The sequence below is a fragment of the Stenella coeruleoalba genome, assembly GCF_951394435.1.
Source record: "Stenella coeruleoalba genome assembly, chromosome: 16".
NCBI classification, from domain to species: Eukaryota; Metazoa; Chordata; class Mammalia; order Artiodactyla; family Delphinidae; genus Stenella; species Stenella coeruleoalba.
In genome coordinates, this window is record NC_137162.1 from 32,631,727 (window position 1) to 32,659,571 (window position 27,845).

The following is a 27,845-nucleotide window of genomic DNA, read 5'->3' on the forward strand; positions in this document are numbered from 1 at the left end:
TTAGAGCTTAAGGGGAAGTGGAACCAACAAACAGGAGAACATTTTTTAAAAGGCTGCCTCCTGTGTGTGGCAGCAACCAAAGGGTGCTGCCGCAGGATGGGGCTCTTGTTCTGTGTGCAGCAGGTGGGCTTCCCGCTCCAAGACCAGGCGTAGGCCTGGCATGGAAGCTTTTGGCCCTCAGAGGATGAGTTAGTTCTCCTTAGGCAAAGGTGTGTGACACAAAAGCCCTGAGATACAGAAAGGTCCCTTGAGGAGGCTTCCAGAGGTAATCTAGAGTCTTGTTACTCAACATGAGGGTCTTGGCCATCAGCAACTGCATCATTTGGGAATGTTCTGGAAACTCAGAATCTCAGTCCCTGCCCCAGACCTAGTAAATCCAAACCTGCATTTCAGCCAAGTCCCAAGGAGATTCAGATGCACGTTACTATTTGAGAAGCACTGCTTTGATGGAGTGTCATTGTAAGTAGGGTGGCCACAGGGAAAGAAGCATCCAGATATAGCAGAAAATAAGCCCATTGACTTCACAAACCCACACCCAGGACCACAATCATAGTCATTACTTATCATCACAATTATCTGCAGCAGTTAACAACAACAGCTTAGTTTTATAAATGGCTTAGAGTCAGGAAATTGAATGCCCCTACATTGCTTTGATTTATAGGATAAGCCTATTATTTCCACTTTGTGGATACAGAAAACTAAGGTTCAGAGAGACTGAATAATCAAATAATCAAAAATTCATTTTCAACATAGGAGCCGAAATTACAATTATGTTATTCCACCATAGGTCACTTCATAAATACATGGTTTCTCATTAATTTGTACTAAATTGAGCAGTAGAAGAAGTTAGTCTTAATAACAATATTTTTAAAGCAATGCAGGCTTTTTGCTTTTAGGTCCAAAGTAATAAAGGTACAAGAGTAACCTTTTTAAAAAACAATACCACCAGAATTTATGTCCAAGTTAAACACTAAGCAGTCACCTTTGGGTATGATATATGTGATACAAAGGTGCTCTGGGTAGCCCTGGTCCTTTCTTGGTGCTGTTTTCAGAGTCTGTAGTACTGTTGTTTGGACCTCCTATAGCTTACGTTTCTATCTGCAACTCCCTCCCGGCAGGGCGCCTGCAGAGAGGAGAGTTTAGTAACTGTCACTGAATGAACAGATGGAGAGATTGATAAACACAAAGGAATGTGACACAGCCTAAGGCCAAAGGAATCTAAGTCCTGGGCTTCCCCCTCCCCCCACTGTGGACAGATGATAAGGTTCTGGAAGGGATGTGGCATCCATGTCGGCAAGCAGACTTTTCCTCAGATAGCTAGTGTAATCTCTCCAAGTCCACCAGACATTCAGACAGAAGCAAGGAAGAGAAGAACAGGAAGTCCTTCAAATGGAATCCACTGGCAAGGCTGATCTTTGTGACCCACTTTTGATATATGAGGTAGTCTGTGCTTTGCTGAACATGTCTGTTACTGGACATCTGTATGTCCATCCCATCCCCTATCCACTTCCCTCCCTTTCCCTTCTTCTATCTCTTTTTCCTCCCTCATATCCTTCTATCCTTTTTTTTTTTTAGAGGAAGACTTTGCATTCAAAAAAAAAATTCCAATTTTCTCACAGCTGAGGCAGAGAAGGAGAAAAAGGAATTTACCTGTGTATGATCCACCTGAGCTAACTGGGAAGATGAGAGAGACCTTCGAGGCAGGTGAGGTGCTGTTGGTGGTTGATGCAGCCTGGAATCGTGGGAAGGGATGGGGGTGGATGGGAGAAATGAGCTCTGAGGGCAAGAGCCAGGAATAGCTCTGTCTGGACCCCCATCCTCCTGAGGTCTGCCTTGACCCAGGGGCCACCTGCAGCTCCAGATGGCCTCCAGACGAGGGCACCCTCCCCAGCTCCATTTCCCACAGTTCCCTCCATGCCCCCTCCCTCCTGCCAAACCTGACCCCTTGCTATTCACTTCCGAGAACCATCCTGATCTAAGCCTCTGTTCTTGCTATTTCTGGAATGTCTTATTTGCTCCATCTCCACCTTTTTTTGTTTATTTGTTTTGGACAGTGCGCTAATCACTTTATATTCATTAGGTTCATTGATTTTATCCTGTTATAATTTTCTGAGGCAAGTATCTGCATTGTCCCCATTTTACAGGCAGGATGATACAACTTAGAAAGGTTAACAGAAAGGTTAAGTAATCTGCCCCAGGTCACACAGCTTGTCTGTTGTAGATCTGGGATTTAGGTATGTCTGTTACCAAAGTGCACACTCTTAATCACTAATTTTTGCCTCATATGTGTCACAGTACAGTGTAACCACATATTCGAACGTCAGTCTTTCTGTCAACTAAATCAATGACTCCTAGAGATGAAGGACACTGCCTTTTTTCATTGTTTTCATCCCTGGCTAGGACAAAGCCATGGCCAGCACTCAGCACATGTTTTCATAGTGTGTTATATTACCTTATATTTCCTAGAGGTGGGCTAGAGACAGGGTAAGAGCTTAAGAGGTTGGGAACTTACCAAAACCCTGTCTATGGAAAATGTGAATGCTCTCTGGAACTTTTCCAATCCAGTTCCTGAACATGAAACACACTTCCAGATGGTCTAACTTGGGCTTTAACATCTCATTAGCAGAAAAAAAAAAAAGGTACTGTATATGTTTTAGGTTCAGAACACAATCCATGTCTGGGTTTGCAACTGAGGTGTTGAGAGATGCTACAGAAAAGGACAAAGACCGAAGAGCACGCAGTTATATCAGACTGGAGTGAATCAGTGAAACAAGATATTAACTCACTTGAAGACCCCTGAGGCCTCCAGCCTTTCCCCTTGGATAACTCTGAAAGGCGTCCAGTGAGTTCCAGTTTGGGCAGGGGTTTGTTTATTCTGCTTGGTTCAAATCAGGGCTATGGATCCCTCATGGTTTTCATGTCCCTAAAGGTTTTCCACATTTGGGCAAGATCTGTGCTTTATGGAAGCCCGAGGAGGCCCCGCTCCCAGCCCCTTGGGCTGAGCCGACTGCGTCACCCCTTGGCACAGATGCAGAGGTTTTCACAGTGGGGCTGTGTCATAGTAAAAATGCCTCCATTCTTAACCAACCGTAATTTTTATTACATTTCATTTTTCTCCCCATGATGCTAAATTTTCATGACCAATCTTTTTCCGGTAAGCACTGCCCTGTGCCAACGAAAATTGTGTGGGTTCACACTGGCTTCTGGCCCTTTACTTTGAGTGCACCATTCCTGATCCGGGAATACTCATGCAAGTTTGTAACTACTACTCTCCCTCCTTCCGAGGGTGTCCCACCTCCAGGCTCTTGACCTATACCATGTTTTTGTTGGTCTCTCCTTCCTAAAATTCAACCTGCTTACGAGCCTCTGATGGCTTTCTAATGCTTTAGGTCCAAATTTTCACCTTGTTCTCTCCAAATTGTGACCACATCTACCAAATTAGCCTTACGCCTCACTGCATCCGCCCACAGATCATTGCTGAGAATCACTTCCTCATTGTTTCCCAGGCGCTGTGCTCATTCCCACCCTGTACTTTATCTCGTGCCTGGAATGAGACCCCCAGCAGAAGCCGGTTCAAAGAAGACTTTCCTGCTTCCAGCCCAGCCTCCTAAACCCATGAACTGAAATCCTCCCTAGCATACCATCCAGGGCACACAAATGTAGCTGTCTGCAGGGTCAGACGGGTGAGGAAATGGGACTTGAGCTGGGAGGGAGACAACCCAGTGGCGGGGCCAGGTATATGGGAGAGCAAGCTGGTGTGTCTTGCCTGGGGGTGTGCATGCACCAGGGCCAGTGCAAGGGGCCAAGGGAGAATGGTGGCCCAGAGGTGTCAGAAAAGCCAGAACTCCACATTTTAATGCAAAATTTCCTAATGTAAAGAAAATACTGCAGCTGTCAAAGAAAAAGCCACATAGCCTGAATTTGGCCCACAAGGGAGTTTTTGCTCTCCTGGTCAAAGCAAGACACTGCTATGACTCAACACTCAGTGAGTTTGGCTTGGGGTGGGGGAGTGTTAACAGTCCCCCTGGGCCTGCAGGGGGGAGTGTCTTCAATCCCCCTTTCTAGTCCACACCATAGCCTGTCTTCTAAACTTCTTGGAATACAGTTCCCAGAAAGTAGAGAAAGCTGGGTCACTAGGTTATTCCTCCTTTGCCCACCTCCTCAGAACAACCACACAGCACTACAGCTCATACAAGCTGCGTCTCTCTTTCAGAATATCATTTATTTTCAGATTCAATAGCCTCGACGGTTTTAAATGTAAACATTTTTATTTGGGGGTAAAGAGCCCCAGAGAGGCAGTGTAAGTGGGGGCATCTCTAGTTGATTTTTGTCAGAATCATCCTTTTGAAAGAGAAATCCTATTGTGTCTCTTCTTCTGTTTAAAACTCTCTGATGGTTTTCCATGGCTCCTAGGGATACAGACAGGAGCCCTTAACAAGACCCTGCACTATCTGGTAGTTTGTTTTGCCTCTCTGTGGCTTAGTTTCTTCACATGTAAAAATGTAAGTCTTAAATTAGATAATATTAAAAAAACAAAACAAAAAAAACACTTCTGAGAGTGCCTGGCCCACAGTGAGTACCCAGTACCTGTTAGCCTTTGTCACTCAGAGTTCTTCTGACTTTTCTGAGGAAACCTGCAGATCTCCACCCTCCACTCAAACCTCAAACTTGCCATACTCCCGGCTGCCATGGGGCCTTTGCACAAATGATTACTTCTGCCTCGAACACTCTTCCAGCTCCCCTTCTCTTAGTTAATATCTATTGGACCTTTAGCCCTCAGTGGAAACATCATTGCCTTCTCTGCCTGGGTTTAATCCCCCTTTTAGAGGGTCTCACACAGTCATGGCCCTTTCCCTGGTAGCATGTACCATGGCCACAACTTGTCATTTATTTTTGTAATTACATGATTCCCTACTGGTCTTTAAGCCCCATGTGGGTAGGGAAAATGTCTGTTCTATTCTTAATACCTGGCAGTGCAGATGTTTAATAATACTTGCAAGGTAAATGAATTTCAACCACTAGCAGCCTGTTCTTGGTGTGCTGGGGTATGATGACCACAGAGAAGAGGGCCTTCCCCAAAGGTAGAGAGAAAATAGGGGCTCCTCTCTCAGCGTGAGGGCTGTGGAATGGAGAGGCCCTCATCTCTTTGCTCAGGAAAGAGACCCCAGACCCTTCAAAGCAGGGCTAATGCAGAGACTGGAGCCTCTCCTCTTTACTCCTTTTCTCTTTTCTCAACAACAGTGTGGGTCCACTTTGCAGAGATAAAGCCCTAAGGAGCACTTGCCAGTAGGCCCAGGGGTATGAGGGCATATAGAGCAGTGACAGAACCAGACAACAGAGAAATCATTCCATGGCTGTCTGCCTCACTGTGGGATAGGGCAGGACTTTCCTGCTCAGAGGCCAATGAAGATCAAATATGCCTTGTGTGGCTCTCAGATGGTCTGTCTTCTGCCATATACCTTTAGTCACATACTGAGCAGGGCTGGGACCAGCCCAAATGATTTTTGTAAATGATGTTTGAAAAATAGCCATTGCTGGTAAGTTAACTTTAGATATTCGTGATGCTCACAGGCTCAAATCAGATGGGTTCAAACGTGCTCTTCTGGTTTTATTTAGTACAGGTAACTGTGTGTTAGCACAGAGTTGTGCACAGGTATTCATTTACTCATTCTTTCACTCAACAAATATTTTCTGAGACTTCCTCTCCCGTTTGGTTGATTCTGTGCTATGACTGCTGACTCAGCTGTAGAAGGGAAAAGCCTTCCACCCACCCCCATAGGTACCCATATCAAAGAATGCCTGAAATAGCCTTGAAGTCCTTGGAGGTCTCTAGGTCAAGGAGGCAGCAGGTATACAGACAAGTGATCAATTTTGTAGTCAGACGGACCTGTGTTCAAATTGGGGGTTCCATGTTGTACTTATATATGTATGTACACACACACACACACACACATACACACACACACACACACGCTCAGGACAGGCTGAGATTTGAGTGAGAGATAAAACTGGAGGGTTTCCTAATGGTTAAGAACTTGGATTGGGAATTAGACAGACTTGGGACCAAATGCTGGCTTTGCCCCACTAAGCCCAGTTAAAGGTTTTGGTTCTAGAGTCGGCAGTCCATAAGCTCAGATCTTATGAGCTGCCAGAGTCTCTGAAACTTTTTATGCTCTCAGTTCCCCTCCATGTTCTCAGATCATCCACAATATCTGCTTGAAATGGATTTTAGATGTCTGCTTATTAATGTAAAAATGTGTTTCTCTGTATAAACTGGGGACCCACGACTGTTACCAAGGGTGTTTCTGGTGACTGTAAAATTCACAGGTAGAGCCTCAGAGAGGTTGAAGCATCCATTTGTTCAGGCTATCATAGAATCATTTATGGGATTAATATTATAGAAATTGTTCTCTAAAAAGTTTGTTGTTATAATGAAATACAGAGCTAAAAGACTTAAAATACCAAATATGTACATATTTCCAGTTGGCAAAACATTTTAGACCTTCCAGAAGATGGTAAAATCTTCTGTTAGAATTTAGTCCATTGAAAACTAAACACTTAAAATGCCCTCTTACTACTTTAACTGTACTAGTTAAGTTTCTTGGTTTTAAGACTCAATTCTGACAGAAGTTTAAATAATGACTCAGACTATCCTGAGATCTTCTCTTTTTTTCCTCTTAAATATTTGCTACTGACCCACATGTTATTATAAACAAATTATAAGCATTTTCCATTATGTTCTATAAATGTTCCCATGGACAAGAATTTTCATAGCTCATTTAAATGAGGTTTTTGTTCGTTAAACAATTTAAAACACTCAAGAGGATTAGGTACACGTACTGAAAAAAATCTCATTTAATTTTATTGTAAAGAGTAATCCATCCATCTTCATAAAAATGTACAAATTCTAACTTGAACACTAAATTTTATACCAATCTTAGTAGACATGGTGCCCAATCCCAGCAATAAATGCTTAGCATCTTTTCTACTCTGGAGGGAAGAGAGATATCAGCAGAGAATGAAGCTGAAACAACAGAAGCATCATAATATAGGTGAGGGCTTGTTTTCCTTGGTTAAATAGATATTCACATTTCTCCAGGCTCTAAAATGGTTTTAGAAACCTCAGACTTCACTCAAGATGGTAGAGGGACTTCCCTCTGAGCCCCTACATCCTGTTCTTATCTCAACTACAGCATTTATTTACGGTCCTAAAATTGCATGTATACCTGTCCATCTCCTCCACTATCAGGTGACTTTGTCTTATTCACTGTTTTATCCTCAGGGCCTAACACCGTGCTTGGCACATAGAAGATGCTCAACAAATATTTGTTAAATTAATTAATGAGTGGCCTGATGCATGAGTCCTAAGGCAAACCATACAGAGGGGCAGCCTCCAGCCTCTAGATACCTCCTTTCAAGTGTCCCGTAAGATGCTACTTCTCTGAGCCCATAGCCAGGGAGACCTGGCTAAGAGCAGAGACTTACGGCTACCAGGGGATAAGGTGGCAGTGGGAGGGGGGAGACGGGGGAAAGATAAATTGGGAGATTGGGATTGACATAGACGCACTACTATATATAAAATAGATAACTAATAAGAACCTGATGTATAGCACAGGGAACTCTACTCAATACTCTCTAAGGGCCTATATGGGAAAAGAATTAAAAAAAAAAAAGAATGTGCATATGTACTGATTCACTTTGCTGTACGCCTCAAACTAGCACATTGTAAATAAACTATATGCCAATAAAAATTTAAAAAAAAATAAGAACAGTGGAGGGCTGGCATTTCACAGTGTTGGCAAAGGGTGGCAGCAATCATCATTACCACCATCATCACCCTCAGCATCACATCATCACTGCAACGTTTACTGAACACAAATTAGATGCCAGATACTAGGCTAAGTTCTTCATATACATTATCTCATTTAATCCTCAGAACAACTCTGTGAGGTTGTTGCTCTTATTCCTGCTTTAAGGTGGCAGACACTGAAGCCTAGAAAGGAAAAGTCACCTATTCAAGATGACACAGTGTTGAAGTCAAGACTCGAACAAAAGACAGAATGATGCTCCTGTTCAATATCTTTTAACCATGAAGCAACTCAGAGGCTGAGAGTCCTACAGGATGAAGAGAGCCCCAGATAATACTTGTCTTATTGATTCTGAGCCCCTCTCTCTGCTTGCTTCAACAAAGCCTCTGTCCCCCTTCTCATTTGAATGTGAGCCCCAAATGGTCTTCATTATGGCTGCAGAAAACAATACCATTGGAAACAAGCGGCTTGAATCCATCAGTCTTCACACAGGTTCCAAATGCCTCTTTTTAAACGTCACTCATGTAGTAGGTGCACATGGAAATTAACATTCAAATAGTAAGGATGGATAGGAGGTGACAAGTAAGAGGCCTCTCTTGGAGGTAACCATTTTTGCATGATTCTGTCTATTCATTGGCAGTTATCTCCTAACTGTAAAAAAGATTTTCATCCCATTTAAAAATATATATTCTCTTCCCTTTCAAGAAGAATACTTTTTTTTTTTTTTTGCGGTACGCGGGCCTCTCACTGTTGTGGCCTCTCTCGTTGTGGAGCACAGGCTCCGGACGCGCAGGCTCAGCGGCCATGGCTCACGGGCCCAGCCGCTCAGAGGCATGTGGGATCTTCCCGGATTGGGGCACGAACCTGTGTCCCCTGCATCGGCAGGCGGACTCTCAACCACTGCGCCACCAGGGAAGCCCAAGAAGAATACATTTAATCACCTCGATGAAAGATGAGGAATTTGGCCCATTCTCCCCATTACTGCAAGTTATATTTTTTTAGTTTTATTTTCCTATTGGTAACTGTATGTTTCAGCTTTAAATACTATTATTAATCTTCTCTCTTTACATTTCAATTTAAATGTATTTCTTAACTCCCCCAAGGTTATTCATCTGCTCTTTATCCTTCTCTAAACCTTCCTCTTTCGGGATCAATGTGGTGATTTCTTTTCTTTTCTTTTTTTTAACATCTTTATTGGAGTATAATTGCTTTAAAATGGTGTGTTAGTTTCTGCTTTATAAAAAAGTGAATCAGTTATACATATACACACATCCCCATATCTCCTCCCTTTTGCATCTCCCTCCCACCCTCCCTATCCCACCCCTCTAGGTGGTCACAAAGCACTGAGCTGATCTCCCTATGCTATGCAGCTGCTTCCCACTAGCTATCTATTTTACGTTTGGTAGTGTATATATGTCCATGTCACTCTCTCACTTTGCCCCAGCTTACCCTTCCCCCTCCCCATATCCTCAAGTCCATTCTCTAGTAGGTCTGCATCTTTATTCCCGTCTTGCCCCTAAGTTCTTCATGACCATTTATTTTTTTTAGATTCCATATATATGTGTTAGCATACAGTATTTGTTTTCCTCTTTCTGACTTACTTCACTCTGTATGACAGTCTCTAGGTCCATCCACCTCACTACAAATAACTCAGTTTCGTTCCTTTTTATGGCTGAGTAATATTCCATTGTATATATGTGCCACATCTTCTTCATCCATTCATCTGTTGATGGACACTTAGGTTGCTTCTATGTCCTGGCTATTGTAAATAGAGCTGCAGTGAACATTTTGGTACATGACTCTTTTTGAATGATGGTTTTCTCAGGGTATATGCCCAGTAGTGGGATTGCTGGGTCGTATAGTAGTTCTACTTTTAGTTTTTTAAGGAACCTCCGTACTGTTCTCCACAGTGGCTACATCAATTCACATTCCCACCAACAGTAATGCAGCGATTTCTTATTCCAGTTTGTTTTGGGAAAACATTTACTTACTAACGTTGAAAAGTCACCTTTAGGACTTTTTGATTTAAAATAGTTATGAATTCAGTTTTATACGTGGTATGCAAGCTTTGGGAGGAAGGCTTGGAATCCAGTTACTGTTGTTTCTTTGGGTATAGAGTTTCAAGTAACTATCTTGCAAAATGAGTTTCAGGAATATGGCCCACTCTGAGTTTCTGTAACTAGGACTTGACATTTTTATGATCAGCTCAAACAGAGGAACTCCAAGTGACTGGGTTGCTGTCCTCACCAACCATCTTTCTGAATTCAACGTTAGGATTTAACCAACCCTTAATTTCTTGATTTCTTAAAGCGATGGGAAGGATGGATGGGCATATGATCCAATAATTCTATTAATTTTTGCCATTAGTAACACGATGGAAGGATTTGAAATTATTTTTTTAAAGATAAATTCATGGTCATCTTAAACCTAACTCCGTTTAACCCCACTACACCCATTCAGTCTCCACATTCTATTAATTCTACTTCTTACTTACACCCCTCTGCTGCTTCCCAAGGATTTCGACTCTTTGGTACAGTGAACAGTCTGGCACTGCACAAAAGTCCTTACCCGAGTGGAGGGGAGGTCCGAGATCCAGCCCGCATGCTGTGCACTAAATGATATGTGTGGGTATGAGCCTGCATCACCCTGCAGAGAGTGAGGAGGGGGCCTTTTCGTAATTTTTACCAATTACTAAATGTGCCAGCAGCACCCTACCTTGCCTTAGCAACAGCCTCCTAAATGCCTCCAGTTCTCACTGCTCTTTCCTTCCATCCACCTTCCACACCAAACATACTCACCTGAAGTATCAGAGACCCTAATTCGGTGGGTTTGGGGGTGAAGCCCAGAAAGCTATACTTTGGACACTCAGGCTGGGCAATTCCGATGCAGGTGGGCTAAGGGTGACACTCTGAGCAGCCCCACCCGACACTGCAGCCAGATGGATCTTTCTAAAAACACAGTCTGCTCACATCACACGCTTCCTTAGAACCCTTCAGTGTCTCTCATTACTTACAAGGTAAAAGCCAAGCTCTTTATCATAAAATACAATCCCATGGAGACGTATTTTCTCCCCCCAGCCCAGCTCATGCCTTCCTACTTACTCCCTGCATGCCCCAAGATTTGGCCAGAACAGCCTGGTAGACCAGCAGTCCCTGAACACACCGTGCCTTTTCCTGTCTCATGCCTTTACACCTGGGTGCCCCGTTCCCTCTGCCAGTTACCATCAGCTCCCCTATCTGTCCCTGGCCCTCCCGGAGGAGTTTCCCTTATCAGTCAACACCCCAGGTCTCTATTCCAACCTAGCAGACCTCTCTCTTCACAAAGCCCAGCTGGGGTCCACTGCGGAAAGAACAGGAGATTGTGTTTTTAATGGGGTAGTAAGCTAGGAGTGAATGGGCTGATACAGTTAGGGGGGCTCTGCACCCCCAGAGGCAACAGTGTCTGAGGAGGAGGGGAGAGGAGTTCAGACAGGGAGCAAGAAAGACCCCAGAGATAACTCTGCAACCATTCCAGCACCTTGCACTGACAGTAGCTTTTGAGACACTGAATATAGCTTTTGTTCCTGCTTGGAAACTTCCTGAATGTATTTGTATTTTCATTTTGTATGAGTCTGGTATGTTAGTGCAAACTATAGGTAAATTAGTGTTTTCTTTCTTTGGTTCTAAAATGATCTCATTCAGTTAAGTGTTGCAAGGAACAATGATTACATGTTCCTTGATTCTGTGAACACATCTGCCACTGGAATCCACGAAGGTTTACGGACTGTCTGTTCTGTGCCCGGTCCTGTGCCAGGCAAGGTGTTTGTGGGAGAGGAGGATGGGGCCGAACAACTAAAACAAAGCGGAAATGGACAGTGCCATTGGAGAGCTGCAAACATGTCTCCCGCACGGCTGTGAGCAAAGGCCTTGGAGAAGCTTGACCTGGGTTGGCTGCCCACACTTACTATCTGGGTGACCTTGGGCAAGTCACTTAACCTCTATGAGCTTCAGTTTCCTGGTGCTAATATTTCTTCCTAACAGGATTGTCAAAAAGACTGTCTTAATTTCTTAGTGCTGTCGTAACAAAATACCACCACTGGGATGGTTTAAAACAATGCAACTTTATTCTCAGTTCTAGAGGCTAGAAGTCCAAAAGCAAAGTGTTGGCAGGGCCATGCTCGCCCTTGGACTCTGGTCAGAATCTTTCCAGCCTCTTCCTAGCTGCCAGTGGTGGCCGGCAGTCCTTAGCATTCCTTGGTTTGCAGGTGCACCACTCCAATCTCTGCCTCTATAATCACATGGGTGTTCATCCCAGAATGGTCTGTCTTCATCTCTTCTTTGGATAAAGGAGACCAGTCACTGGGTTTAGGGCCGATTCTAACTGAAAGTGACCTCATCTTAACTCGATTACATCTGTAAAGATCTTATTTCCAAATAAAGTCCCATCTGTAGGAACTGGGGTTTGAACTTCAACATATTTCTTTCAAGGGACACAAGTCAACTCACAATAAGGACTAAATGAAATAATGCAGATGAAGGGCTTGGTACACTGCCTGAATCACAGTAAGCACTCTACAGGCTGTCTGGTTTCAAGTGCTCTATCACGGACTATCTGTGTACACCTAGGCAAGTTTCTTCATGTCTCTGGGTCTCCTAGTAGACAGTACCTCCCTCATTGGACCATTGACTAGTCAATGAAATCACACATATAAAGCATTCAGAGTAACACCTGGCACCAAGCAAGAACTAAAAAATGTTCACAATTATTACTGTAATTCTAATTTTAATCCTTCCCTTTACCCAACTTTCTCTTTACAGACGAAAGAGTTTAAAATTTCAGAGAGGGGCTTCCCTGGTGGCACAGTGGTTAAGAATCGCCTGCCAATGGAGGGGACATGGGTTCGAGACCTGGTCTGGGAAGATCCCACATGCTGCTGGAGCAACTAAGCCGGTGCGCCACAACTCCTGAGCCTGCGCTCTAGAGCCCGTGAGCCGCAACTACTGAGCCCATGAACCACAACTGCTGAAACCTGCGTGCCTAGAGTCCGTTCTCCATAACAGGAGAAGCCACTGCAATGAGAAGCCCGCAACGAAGAGTAGCCCCCGCTCACTGCAACTAGAGAAAGCCCGCACGCAGCAACAAAGACCCAACTCAGCCAATAAATTAATTAATTAATTAAAAATAAATAAAATAAAAATTCAGAGATATCAGTAATGGGGATGTCATCTTGAAAAACTTAAAAAATAAATGTAATTCCTCTGCTTCACCCTCCTTCTCCCCCAAAAGACACACAATTGTTTCGACTCAAGAAGCATCATGTCTCCAGTAATACCTGAGGTAGGTAACTTCGCTCTTCACTGGAGCTTTGGAGACGCTCCCCCTGGTTATAAGCATGGGTGTGGAGTCACACTCCTCAGTCACACCTGAGCATGTTTAGGTACATCTCGACATGGAGTCACACTCCTGGATGACACCTGGCCACCTGTGTCCCAAGGCAGAGGGCTTTTGTCTTGTGCCTACCAAACTCCCCAGCCCAGTGAGCTACAGACCCCACCATCAACTGACTAGCCTTGCACTTTATGAATCTCTTGAGGGTAGTAAGGGCTACCTCAGTAGACCTGAAACCTAATATTACATCTTCTCTGGAGTGAGAAATATTATTTTACAAGTTGAAGGCTTCCAGATGTGATCTTTCACATTCTTCCCAGAGGTGACACGGCCCTAGGCCATAGTGGGCAGTGAATGAACACTTTTTAGTTGATTAACTGGCACAAAAACATACTCCAAGTTACATTAAAGCATACTTTAACATCAAAGGAATAATTTCAAGGTCACAAAACCAGTAAGTCAGAGGATTTCTTTAAATATACTTAAATCTTGGAATTAGAACTATGGACATGCCTTCCCTTGCCTGGTAGGCATGTAAAGGGTAATTGTTTTGATTATGAGGAAGTCAACCAGGACAGCCTTAATAAACTAAATTATTTATGAGGTACAAGCACATAGTTCAAATGTGTGTGTGTGTATTCCTATTAGGACGTCTTATTTTTATACTCAAAGGCATTTACTTTAGAAGAAGACACAAATAGAACATACTTATTGCAGTAGAAGAAAATAAGTTGAAAATTTATTAGACCTTTCTATCAGAAACAGAGTACCCCCATTTTCAAATAAGAATATTACATCTGTAGGGCAGTTTTTGTTTTCATATTGATATTCTATTTATAGTCTATATATGATGGATAACTTTGTTTATTAATAGCTATTCTATACCTACACATACCCAAACTGGTTAAAAATGAGCACTGTCTACTACATAATTTAAATATGGGTAACCATGCTTTGTCCTGATAATATATAAATATTTAATCCTTTAATTTACAGACTTACTTAGGAACAATTTGAGAAGGAAAAATTGAGTTTAATGTACTAAATTTATTATATTGGCTGATACAATACGCACATTTGAAAACATTTAGCCTCCTTATATTGAAAAGTCCTCCCCTTCTCACTACTTTTTTTACTTTTGCTATTTCAGTGCTTTACATTACTATCAATTATCTTATTCTTTTCTCTCGCTTTTTACTTTATTGTGATTTTGTAATTTTTAGTAGGGAGTACAATGGAAAAAAAGAAACAACAGCAGGTGGATTTAGAAAATGCATTCCTGATTATTGAAGTTAATAATTCTTTTGGCTGCCACTGCTATACAGAGTTGGTCCTGGGATTCTAACAAGGTTAACGGGAAGGAAGAGAAGGGGAACCAGATGGGAAGTAGAAAGATCTTGATTGTACTCAACTAGTGGAAGTCCCTGACAGTCCTTACACAGTCCCTGGTGTAAGCTCTCCATTTTCCATTTTGAGACAGTACATCCTTGTAATCAAGGGCATACCCTTGCTTTCGATGCTTCATATCAGAAAATGTTTCTCATTATTTGGCAAACTTTCCACTTAGTAGATGGACCATCCTCATTGGTCCTGCAGGCAGAAAACCAGGAATGTACTGACTGTTGGCTGTTTTTCTAGAGTCACGTGTACCACTGGAGGTGTGCAAGCTGATGGAGATTTCAGAGTTAGCAGAATCCTGTAGACTGTGGTAAAGCTGCAAGGCTGCAGAACTCTGACTAATCAACACTTAAGTTACCGATTCCTGACTTGTGAATGCCCTGTGAATAATGAAGAACGGGTTGCACATTTTCTCCTCCTATTCTCACCTACTATAGGCGGCTCCAACCCTCATCTTGTAATCATAACCACTTCCAGGAGACAAGTTGACTTGGGGCACCTGCAGGTCACGTGAAAAGCTGTCTTCATATTTCTTTTTCTTTTTCGGTTCTTTCTAACATCTTAATGGACCTGACACCAAAGACCTACAGAACATGTTCCTCCTCCTTTTTAAATTCTTCAATTCTTTTGTGTGTGTGTGTGTATGTGGTAAAACACATATAACAAAAACGTCAGCATCCTTACCATTTTTAATATAGTTGAGTGGTAATGAGTGCATTCATAATGTTATGCCACCATCACCAACAATCCATCTCTAAAACTCTTTTCATCTTGCAAAACTGAAACTCTGTACCCATTAACGGTAACTCCCCAGCCATACCCACCCCACACCAGCCCCTGGCAACCACAATTCTACTCTGTCTCTGTGATTTTGATTATTCTAAGTGCCCCATATAAAAGGAATCATACAGCATTTGTCTTTTGCCCTCCTCCTTTTTTTCTACCTTTTCCAACTCCATTTAATCCACTTCAAATGTGATCTCTCTCATGGAAGAAGTCATTCTTTTTGACCCTCTTTCTTATCCTTTCCCTCTGGGAAAAAAATTATAAACCCTGCCCTGCCCTCCTTTCCCCTTCTTCATTCCATTTATAAGTCTCTCATTAAAAGAAAAGAAATAAAACTTACTGGGATAATAATTTTCTGAATCTTCCATGTTAGATATGAGTTTCAAAAGATAATTAACTATAACAACAGAACTACAGATGCCAACATCTAAAATCTCTGAAATGGCCCAAAGTTCTTTACAAAAGCTCCATAAAAGTTTCAATTTAACTCTACTCATCTTAATTAAAATTATTTCCCCCTCAACAAGAAATGTCTTTTAACTCACTTGTATTGCTTTTCCTGGAGGCTGATTCTCAGTATTCTAATAATTGTGTTTTTCTCTTTGTTCCATGGGAAGTGTGTAGATTTCAGCTGTGTTATGGGTTAAAGGGGTTTTTGAGGACTAGAGTCTGGGAACCAAATCACAACATTTAATACTGATTCTCCAGGAGGGCATTCTAAGTTCCACACAGCTCCTGAGAAATGAACTTCTGGAACACAAGTCATTTATAAACTGGGGACTGAGTGCGTTACACACTTCCCACAGATTTTCATTGGTGACAGACAGCTGAAAGTTGTTGGCCTACTCAATGCCACAGGACACACACTGAACAATAAAACAAGCAGAAAAGCACTGCACAGCAGCCAAGCATATCCTCTAGACCCCCTGATGGAATATACGACCGACAGAGCTCGACTCAACTAGTCAGTATGCTGAACCTATAGGTTCCATAAACACTCCACGACTTTGAACAGCCATGTGTGGTTTTTTTTGGACACATTATCTCTCACTGCATGTTAAAGAAATGTATGTTTCACTGTGGCACATATAGACTTTGAAAACCCCAGGGGAGTGGGCCCTGAAGTTGAAAAAGTTTTCCAAGAGAGCAAGTCAGAGCTATAGAAATTAGCTTGGAGCTGAAGCCAACTGGCTAATTGTATTCTTCAGCAGAAGCTACTAACAGAGGGATATCAGAAGCCATTAAAGAGCTGCAAAACAGAAAGTAAAAGAAACTCCCAACTCTTGCATAAAACCCCCATTTAAAGATAACATATTAGCTGATGATCCAAGGAGTCTCAGAGATGGAAATGCTGATAGGAGTTCTGATCTGAATACAGACAGGCAAAGAGCAACTGAAATCAAGTTATTATCAGGGCAACAGACACCTTAACCAGTGGCCTCCTTTTTTCTCCGCAAAGGTCTGTGTAAGACTGGAGGCAGCCTGCCTTGGTTGGGGAGCCTGGAGATCTGCCCTTTTGCAATTAATGGGGAAGAAACAAAGTGGCTTTTATTGACTTCTGTTTGTTTGCGGCCAAGCCATTTGTCACATGGAACATTAACTCTGTCTCCAAACTCTTTGAACACTTAGAGCCACTTCCACATTATTTGGCATTTAACTCTCTGCAGTCTGTTCTTTGAACACTTGGTGCATGCAAATGTGGCCTCCTCATTAGGGTCATAAACCACCTAAAGGGGAGTAAATTCACTTGTACTTTATTAGGATCTCCCATAACACCTACACACTGCTGGTCACAGAGTGGGTATCTGATCAACACAGCTTGATTAACTCACAGGAGAAGGTCCTCACATAGAGTCACAAGCACTGAAGCAATGCCAACTCTACACGCTAATCTCAGCCCAAATTCCCAGGAAGAGCACTGATGGAGAATGTAAGCTGGGCAGTTACCAGGAGCCGCATTAGAGTAGGGAAATCTTGAATCCCATGTATAGGGGAAACTGCCTACTACCTAGAGACTGCAAGTTCCTCGGGAGCAGGGGCTATGTTTTGTTCCCTACCCAGCACCTAGTAGGGGCTCAAAAAACATATGCTGAATGAATGAAACACATATGAAACCAAGTATCTCCTCTTTAGTCTCTTGGATTAGTTGTCCCACATTTTGTGTTTTTCTTCATTCATTCTTTATAACCAATCCACAAAAGTGAAGGTGACTCTAGAAAACAAATCAACATGGCACCCACTCAGGTGTGAACCCCCTCTAGGGCTCGCCCAAGGGGTGTTGGGAGTGGGGAGGTTGAGGATCAAGGAGGGAGGCCACTGGCCTGATAATCGCAGGTCTGGGGCTTGCTGTGGAGGGACAAGAGCTGCTCTCCTTGAGAGAAGTGGCCGGATGTCAGATTGAGCTCTTGGCAGCCCCCAGGCAGTGGAATGCTGCTCTGCGTGGTCCCCGTCTGGCTGGCAGCTTCCTGCCAGGGAGGACTGCCAAGCGGGTGGTGACAGCTGTGCAGTCCACAAATCTCCAAGGTTCTTTGGTGCACTGCCATCTCTGACTTGCCTTTCTGCTACTTGTGGGAAGTCGCTGGGAAGTTCTGATCCCATTTTCCATTGGCTTTCATTTTTCAGCAGGACACCTATCTTATCTTTTAAGATGGGAGTCACTGGAAGATGGCCTTTAGCTCTGCTGGTCAACATGAACCTATTGATTCTGTGTAGAAACGAGAACTATATTCCACTCTATTTTGAATGAAACGGTTGGTTTTCACTGTGGCCACGTGACTACACTTGTTTACAAGACTTTTTTTTACAATAATTGACATCTGTCATAGAATACCACTAGGAGAAACCACCTATCTGGATAACTTAGAAAAATTAAAGATAGCCTTTTAGCTATTTTTGAAAAAGAAATTTCAATATCTTAATGCTTATTATTTGGAATGTTTATACCTTAAGGGATTTTGATAGAGGACTATCTTTTTATATATTCTCTTAAAGCAGCTATCTTTTCTTAAAGTTGCTGATACGTGGACTCAATTTTCCATCAGGAGATGCAATAAATGTTAACTTAGATTCTTTTCTGCATTCAAAGACGAAAAGTTAAAAGTGAAATTTCAGACATTACCTTTCAGCATCATTCGTCCGGTGGATCCTCCAAAAGAACTGAGAAGGCTACTTCTTGCTCCTAAAGATGTGGTGGCTTCTAGCAGAGAGCCGGCGATGTACTGAGATATGGAAGTCCTTTGGAGCGTGGCACGATACTCACAAACAGTGTCTTGGACACATTGCTTTAAGCACGGACCAATGCTAATCCTTTCATGGGCTGTCTCGGAGTCTGGGAGCTTTGTGAAGAAATGGAGAAGAGATCTAATTGTCTCTGCTGTTTCTTCTCCCCTTCTCACTGCACTGTAGATCTGTGAATAGCACAAAGTACAGGAAGTATTAATCTAGTTTCTTAGAAAAGCAAATTAACTTGTTGACAAAATGCCAAGATGACTTATTAAGAAAGAAGGCTCAGTCGCTCTAAGTGCAAACACTCGTGAACACTGGACTCATGCATTAACCTGAACATTCTACAGACACCATTTATTTGGGAAAACTATGTGTAGTTATGAAATGGGCCATTCAAACAAGCTTGCTATCAAACAGAGCACTTACAACTTGTACGAACCAAAAATATATTCAGCTCAAATTTCTTCTCCTCCTCAGCAGAATAAAGCTCGTCTAGCGGGACAAGGGCAAACCTTTCCTTTTTGTCCTCCTGGATCCTCCTGAGTGACTCTCCCAGATCTATCTCCAAGGAACACTGCAGACTGATTCATGAGGAATCTTCCCTCCATGCTCAAAATGAAGTAAGGATGAGACGGTTAAGGGACAGGAGAACATCTACATTTCTCTCTCGGGCGTAATCCTTCAATCTGTCACCTTGGATCAAAGTCTTTGAATACTTTTTCCATATCCAATGAGTTGACAGATCCTGCCCGCTTTTCCTCCTCTGTCTTTCCTTCTGTCTCTGCCACTATCCTGACTTCCTCTTTCCCTCATCATCTGAATTCACCAAGAATTATCTCAAGGAGGTTGGATTATTAGGACAGTCTCCCAGCCATAATTCCAATCCATTCCAATACAGTCGTTCAACAGGCATTTATATAGATCTGTTCTGCGAGAAGCACTGAGATAAAAGATGTGGGGCATGTACAAAGAGTAACACACCTCTTGTGCTACAGGACTTCACAATCTAATTTAGAAGATGAGACCTGAAAATTATGAGGTTTGACATTATTTCTGGGAGGTTTGGGGTTTTGTCAAGGTCTCTGGGAAGCCAGAGCCTTCTGGGTAGTGTATAAGCGACAGGGAAGACCGATAACATGGGGTGAGTTAATCCAGCTTTCTGATGGTGGAATAAAGGTTTTACTGTATCGTGTTGTCTCCATCATGTCACTTTGAGCATCTTGCCTTGGTTGACTTGTCATTCATTCATTATATCAATGTTTATATACCAGTTAGACCTGGGTAAGTAAGACAGCTTCTCCCCTCAAAGAGTTCACAGTTAATAAGGAAGACAGATAAGCAAAAAGCTCATAGTAGGGTGGAAATTAAGGTCACCCCCTCTGTTGACACCAGTGAGTGGCCAGGGAAGGGAAGACCCTTGTATGCCCTCCAGACCCTGCATGCACCCTTGTGATGCTGCACACTCCAAATCTCACCTTAACTAGAGCCCTTGGGTACTCAAAATGACCCCTGTTGAGCTGTGCTGAGTCCTTATGAGACCCTAGAATGTACCCAGAATTCCCCCTGATATTCAAACTGTGCTGACACCCTAGAGTTCTACTCCGCCTTCCTCTGCCTACGGGTATATACTTGCTACTTGAAGGCAGACTGCAGATTCTTTAGCTTTAATTCTCTGTCATTAAATTTCTGGTGGCCAGTGTGGCCACAGAGATGGTGTGCTGGGACAGAAATAGCCCAGGTTTGGGGTCAGGTATATGGGCTGCCTTGACCAGCCAGACAGGATACTAACTGCCCCTTCTTAGAGATGGTGTGGGATTCACCCTGACAATACACATAAAGTGCTCAGTCTAGTGTCTAGAAATGGCACCCATTACTATTGAGCAAGAAGAGAACAGACTCTATCCTCAAGGATCAGCAGGTGGCCGTTTAACAACAGAGCACAGTCGATGAAATTCACTGTGATGGGGTTATACCCTTGCTCTTAGGTGCTGCTGGATAGCCTCCTAACCTTATTTGGGTGTATTGTGAGGACAAATGCGGGTAGAGAGCTGCAGAGCTCAGGATGTGATTTTCTTCTCTCAGCTCCAAATCATACAGGCGATCCCCAACACACTAACTCTCGAGACAGTCCTTCAGAAGTAAATGTTCTAAACATTCAGGGAAAAGAACCCACTGTGAGATTTGATAGCTAAAGAAGGATTCAGAGGGAAAGAAGATTTAAGCTGTGCCTTGGAAGACAGGCATGGCTCTAACTGGGGCAGTTGGGGGAGGCAACTCACAGGGTAAGTAAAGGTGAAGAGGCTGGAACAGTGAATGTGTCCTAAGGACAGTGCGCAGAGCAGGTATTAAGAGCAGGGAGTGAGTGTAGGGAAATAACTGGGAAACTGGAAAGGTCAGTTGGCCTGATAGAGGAGAGCCTTGAATGTCAAGCAAAGAGGTTTAATCCATCAGCGGTGGGAAACCGTTCACTTTTTTGCTTGTCTATTTGTTTGTTTTCATCAGAGGAATGATCCTAAAAAGGTTTTATTTTACAAAGACTAACATGCTGTTGGTTCCTAGTTGCCAATGTGTTGACCCACTTTCTTTACTTGCCAAGCTGCTCCGTTGGCTCATTATGGCCACACTCATTACCCGATGTGTTCCAGAGTCCATCCCATGCCTTCAGAGCGTCCCAATGTCTCATTCAGTCCCTTATCGATCTTTCCCAAAGTGTCTTCCTCACATCATTAGACCTAGATGAACTGCATGAAATAAGGACTCCTTGATCATGGAAGTTTGAAAAACTCAGTATGTATTTCTACTTTTGAAGACTTACATTGCTTATTAAAATATTAACAACAATTAAAAGGGTCAGAGTAAAGAAATCTATTTTATTTTGTTGAACTGAATGTTTTGAGTATTTCTCATGTTATCTGACCATGGATTTTTGTTAAAGAACATAGCCTGCGAATGCAGCACTGTATGGAATAATTTGCTCTAATCTAATGGCTGTTTCTTATTCTCATGTCCTTGACCTCTGTGGAATCTCTGAAATAGACCATCACCCAGCTTTCTCGAAGTCCTGCCTCTCTTATCATTTCAGTGCTCCATCTTTGCCTTATACTTATTTTTAAAAATTAATTAATTAATTTTTGGCTGCGTTGGGTCTTTGCTGCTGCACGGGCTTTCTCTAGTTGTGGTGAGCGGGGGCTACTCTCCGTTGCGGTGCGTGGGCGTCTCATGGCGGTAGCCTCTCCTGTTGTGAAGCACAGACTCTAGGCGCGCAGGCTTCAGTAGTTGTGGCACACAGGCTCAGTAGTTGTGGTGCATGGGTTTAGCTGCTCCGCAGCATGTGGGATCTTCCTGGACCAGGGATCAAACCCGTGTCCCCCACATTGGCAGGCGGATTCTTAACCACTGCACCACCAGGGAAGCCCCTGCCTTATTCTTATTAAAGGTTTCCTCCTCAGGCCCTTAGGACAGCTGTGATACAACAGAGAGATGCCAACAAGCGTCTAATGTAGGGGGTCAACAATTGGCTGGTGAACCGTGGGCCAGGTTCACCCAAGGGACCTGCTTCATTTGACACACACCGTTTTAAAATGAGGAAAGTTTATATACACATCTGAAGTTAGAGCATCATCTGAAAAATGGAACAATCTGGCAACACTGAGCATTTCCATGAATTCTCAGGTTAGTGTCAGTCCCCATCACTCTCTAGTGAGCACACCTGGCCAATTATCTGGTCACCATTAGTATATGTGTTTGTGACACTTGCTTTAATGGGATATCGATATGGAGGTAGATACATACAGTAAACCTGTACTGAGCTCCTCCAATCTGTCCTCTTGCCTGTGCTGGTTTCTGAGAATACAGAGAGAAAGCCATGGCCTCTACTCCTAAGGGCTGCTGCAGCTCACCTGCAACATATATAAATGTTATGTATATATTAAGTAATTGTTCAGCATTGCTATCAGCTGTTTCCAAGCCCTCAAACTTGTCTGAAGAAATAAGAGAGGAAGAGCTCCCAGAATAAAGCTCTGAGCTGCCATCACTACTGCTAACACCCCATCCACGAAGAATCAGAAAGACAGCTAAGGTTCTACCATCATCTGGACTAAAACATGTCATTCATATCAATACTGGATGAACTGAATTCAAAGTGCTTGTTGGAAAAATGCTGAAATATGGATGAAGTGGTGGTAGATATGGCAGTGCTCAGGGTACATGCTAAAAATAGGCTATAACCTCTTATTAGATCATCCAGTTAAAAAAAAAAAGCAATTGTGGAAAATCCCATATACATAGAATGGGAAGAGGAGGCAGTATAAAACGGTAATTATGAGTGTTGTTCTAGAGTGTTGGTTTGAGTCCTAGCTCCTCTGCTTCCCAGCTGTGTGACTTTGTATAATTTGCTTTCCCATTCTGTGCCTCAGTATGCTTTTCTCCAATAGGGGCATATAATAGTAGCTGCCCCATAAAGTTGTGGTAAGAATTACAAGTTTTTTAAAAAAAAATTATTTATTTTTGGCTGTGTTTGGTCTTCGTTGCAGCGCACGGGCTTTCTCTAGTTGCTTCGAGCAGGGGCTGCTCTTTGTTCTGGTGCTTGGGCTTCTCACTGCAGTGGCTTCTCTTGTTGCAGAGCATGGGCTCTGGGCCCATGGGCTTCAGTAGTTGTGGCTCGCGGGCTTAGCTGCTCTGTGGCATGTGGGATCTTCACGGACCAGGGCTCGAACCCATGTCCCCTGCATTGGCAGGCAGATTCTTAACCACTGCGCCACCAGGGAAGCCCCAAGAATTACAAGCTTTGATAAACATAGTAACATGATTGGAACAGCCACTTGGTAAATGCTCAACAGATACTGGTTTTTATGATGATGGCGATAAGGATGATTGTGGTAGACTAAAAAAATGGCCATAAATTATTTCTTTCATTAATTCCAGGCCAGTCTTGTGGTTTACTTAACCGATGGGAATTTAGTAAACGTGTTGCAAGTGAAATCTTGTGTGTTGGAGCTTGCTCTCTCTTGCTGCTTTTGGGAATTCTGAGACAACTACCATGTGGAGAAGCCAGAGCTGGCTTGCTGGAGGATGAGAGACCATGGCCCAGTCACTCCTGTCACCTTTGCCAACAGCCTGCCAACAGGCAGACGCATAGTGAGTCCATCCTAGATCCTAGATCATCCAGGGGCTAGTCTACCTGCCATCATAGATATATGAGAGAGTCTAGCAAAGATCAGTTCATCCAGACGAGGAGAACCACCCAGCCAATTCACAGAAACATGAGCTAAATAAATGATTGTTGTAAAGGTCACTATGTTTGGGGAGTGCCTTGTTACACAGCAAAAGTTAACTTACATAATGATGATATGTTGGGCACAATAATGAGTATTTCCTTGCATGAGATTTGAATCCACACACTAGCCCTATGAGACTGATTCATTTTGCAGATGGGGACAGTAAGCCTACAGAGGTGGAGGAACACAGTCAGCTTTACACAGCTGATAAGAGGCTGAGCCAGGGTGGAAATTGTGTTTGTTCAACTCTGTAGTCCGGCTTTACCCATTGCATTAAACATGGTCACACCCAAAGCCCCAACAGTGGGATTCAAGAAAACATCATTATTTGGCAAGAGTTTTAAGTGATGTTAACATTGCCATTGCTATTGTTTTTGTTCATGATAATTCCTTTCATGATCACCCTAAATTACTTTGGAAAACAGTCAAGTTATGACTAATGAATGATCAAATATGTTTCCTTTATATGGAGATTTATAGTTTTAAATTACAAGATAAAAAAATATAAACTTTATCTCACTTGATTAATGTGGTAATAGAAGGTGCTGAAAACTAGAGACACTACTGCCCTATATGGGTCAATATCCTTTTTGAGATAAAATCAACACGTCACAACAAGGCATCTAACCTTGCTAAACAGATGTGTGTCCATCCATTCATTCAATAATTGACTTATATTTATTGAACGTATACATTGTGCCAAGCCCAGTGACTTGGGGATCCAGGAGAGAGCAAAAAGAGTTTTATTTTAGTGGGGGAAGGCAGACAATAAACAAGTAGACCAAATAAGTTAATTAAAAATTGCAGACTATTTTAAACAGTCAAGATATATTTCGGATATGGACTCTACAGGACTTGCTGAAGTCATTGAGAATGAGGAAAGGAAAGGAGTCAAGGTTTTTATAGTTGACCATTGTGGAGTTCTTAGAAATTATAAGATTTATACATATTTTTTAGATTCCACATATAAGTGATAACATACAGTATTTGTCTTTCTCTGTATGCATAGGGAATATAGCCAATATTTTGTAAAAACTTTAAATAGGGTACAACCTATAAAAATATTGAATCACTATGTTGTACACTTGAAACTAATATAAATATTGTAAATCAACTATACTTCAATAAAAAAGATTTATATAGAGAGCTATAGATCAATGTTGCAAACAGTGCCCCTCATAGTACTTATGTTTAACCACCACTGTGAACTGTGAGTGGATCCTCTCCCTCGAATTATACTACTCCCATTATGGCAGGTGCTGTGTTTGAGCAGAATGACCTTGACATTATGATGTTACTTGCAGAAAAGCAAGCGATACTTAGACAATACTCAAGAAAACATTTGAAGTTCCTTGTGACTGAAGAACCCAGCACTGGGACATCAAGTTCAAACCCAAAACATAATAAAACAAACATCCAAGGCTGAAGAGAGCTGGGTAATTCAGAAGGAGTGCACTGAAAGGCATGAAGTAGCCAGACACACTGTGTCCACAGCACTCACCCAGGAGGAAAGCTCCTTCCTCTAAACAGCCAGAAAGGGCTTTGTCTTTACTTGACTTCTACTGGGGTCAAAGGGATACTTGACAAGGGGAGTCAATTTTGTACTTGTTCTGTTTCAAAAGCTATCTTTCTAGGGTCAGAGCTATGGGAAATCATGATGTTCCAAAATCTGATGGCATATCTTCTGAAATCTTTCAGCAAGAAGGAGGCTTGTTACTTAGGTGTCCATTGACTCAATAATAATACTTGTAATCACTGCAACATTTATTGAGTGCTTAAAATGAAGCAGGCACTGAGCACTGAGATATGATTTCACTGAAACTCCAGAAGAGCTCTAGGAAGAGATCCCACTATTACCACCACATAAAAATAAGGAACTAATGTGCACACACCTGGGACTCTGCATCAGGACCCTCCGTCCCTCAGCCAGTGCTGCTAACCACCAAACCAAACAGAGAATCCCATACTACAATTGTCAAAGAAACCACTTTTGAGAGAGGGGTAATTGTAGTAATGATCCTGCCACCTCTCTTTATTGTCTGTCTCCTCCCTCTAGAATGTCAGCTTCATATGGACTTTATTTCCTTTTTCATTGCTCTATCTCCAGGGTCTAGAAGTGTTTGGCATTATAGCTTCTCAATAAATAGTTCTTAATTGAATTAATGAATGTCTTATATATCTTCCCCAAGAAATTGGCTAGAATTCTCTAGTTTTTGGGTCATGACTTTATTGGACTCATCTGAACCACAGGTGGCATTGCATTGTCACCTGTATTTGCTGAACACCAGATACAGAGGTCACATGAAATGGCACCAGTTCTTTACAAAACACTCAGAATAGCTGTAGCCAGATGAGGATCTGATTGCTACTAACCAAACGTGATCTGTTCTGAGAAAGTTACCAATAGTTTAATACTATTCCCTTATCATTTGCTGTTTGGCTTAGAGTTGAGCGTGTTTAATTAGATCTAGTCTCCATCCTGATTTTTCATGAAAACAATGACTTGGAAGGATAATGGGGCTTAAAAAAAACAAGATACGGATTCGCATATTGACTTTCCTAACTCAGGTTAATTCAACAAATGTTGAGTTATAGTTACAGAGACTATGGCAGATGCTTGAGAACAATGATTTAAAAAAAAAGACAAACTCTGTCCCGTGACTGAAACCCACCCCTCTCTCATAGGTTTCTTATCTTTAACATGAAGGGGTCAACTAACATTATCCCTACATCCCTCTTAGTGTTACTGTTTGATGACCAATACTTCTCAGCTTTCTTAAATGGGGGGATGGAGGATATTAATTAACCTTAATTTTAATGATAATTTTGATCATCATTATTCTTGAATTTGGTGTATAATTAGGGTCTCCAGTTTCCTTCTTACTTATCAGTGTTCTCCTTTAATATCAGTTGTCCTTTCTCACTAGTGACTATATATCTACTTCTAATAGCTCTCTTATCCTCCCCATAATGTGATTCTTAAAGTAGTCTGAGCTGGAAAAACAAATAATCATATCTATTTGAACTGTGTTAACTGAGAGTTAATAGGATGGGTAGGAACACAGGAGCCTCCCACATGGAATCAAGTGTGAGAGCTGTGGTTTGCAAACCCCTTTAACTGGTCTCATGGGCCCCTTTTCTAACTTCTGGAATCCAGAAGCAGTGTTCTAGATGGTTGTTTGATTTCCATCAAACAACTTCCATGCTGGAAGTTTGATTTCTGATGGATGTGTGTGTCTAAACAAAATGCAATGGTGTAAGAACTGCCAACTTTCCTAAAGCGTCAACAAGAACAGTGAGGCTGCCGTGGGGTGGCGGGTGGTAGCTGAGGCAGCTTGGAGACCCGCGTGGTAGGTAGGGATGGGGAGGAAGATTTTGGTAGCAAGCTGTTGCTTCCTTTGCTCTTGACTCTACATTCTATTCAAGTGTCTATGTGGAGAATTCCATTCTACTGAGAATATTCAGACCATGCACGAGACGCTGACCAAAGACAGCTACAGAGAGCCAAAAATAAAAGCTTTGCTAATGCCAGGCCAACGAGCCCGAGCTATGCCACCGGATTCTGCAGGACGTTAAGTCGAAACTTTATCACTGCAGAAAACATTTAAGAAGGAATGTGAGGGGATGTCCCTCACAGTTGATAATCTGGGAAGTTAGCGGCTGGAAATACCCTTCCACATAACTTCTTCCAGGCCACATTTACCCTTGCGTTCAGATTTTGCCTCCTTCATGCAGTCTTCTCCCAGCTCTAGCAAGAACTAAGCAGTATCTTTTCTGTGCTCCAATGGCCCCCATGCAAAACTCTATAGTGGCACTTTCTGTGGAGTGTAGAAGTCACTGCTTACTCCCCTTCCAGGCTGTCAGTTCCCCGGGGGGGCAGGGGCATGTCTTTCCCCCCCAACCCCGGTACCATTTATTTATTTACTTTTACTAATTTTTGGCTGCTTTACAATGTTGTGTTAGCTTCCATTGCACAACAAAATGA

At 42.5% G+C, this 27,845-nt stretch overlaps 1 protein-coding gene across 7 annotated transcripts in view; it reads right to left on the reverse strand.

Annotated features, from left to right (window-relative positions):
* The window catches only part of PLCE1 (phospholipase C epsilon 1), a 317,272-nt gene that overhangs the window by 142,327 nt on the left and 147,100 nt on the right, over window positions 1-27,845 (reverse strand). For all 7 annotated transcript variants that reach the window (XR_013824311.1, XM_079900336.1, XM_079900337.1 and 4 more), the window contains one exon: window positions 18,478-18,766. Coding sequence is in view for 6 of the 7 variants with exons in the window: in XM_079900336.1 (XP_079756462.1) it covers window positions 18,478-18,766 (289 nt within the window). In the remaining variant the exon portion in view is untranslated. The remainder of the gene's footprint in view (window positions 1-18,477; window positions 18,767-27,845) is intronic.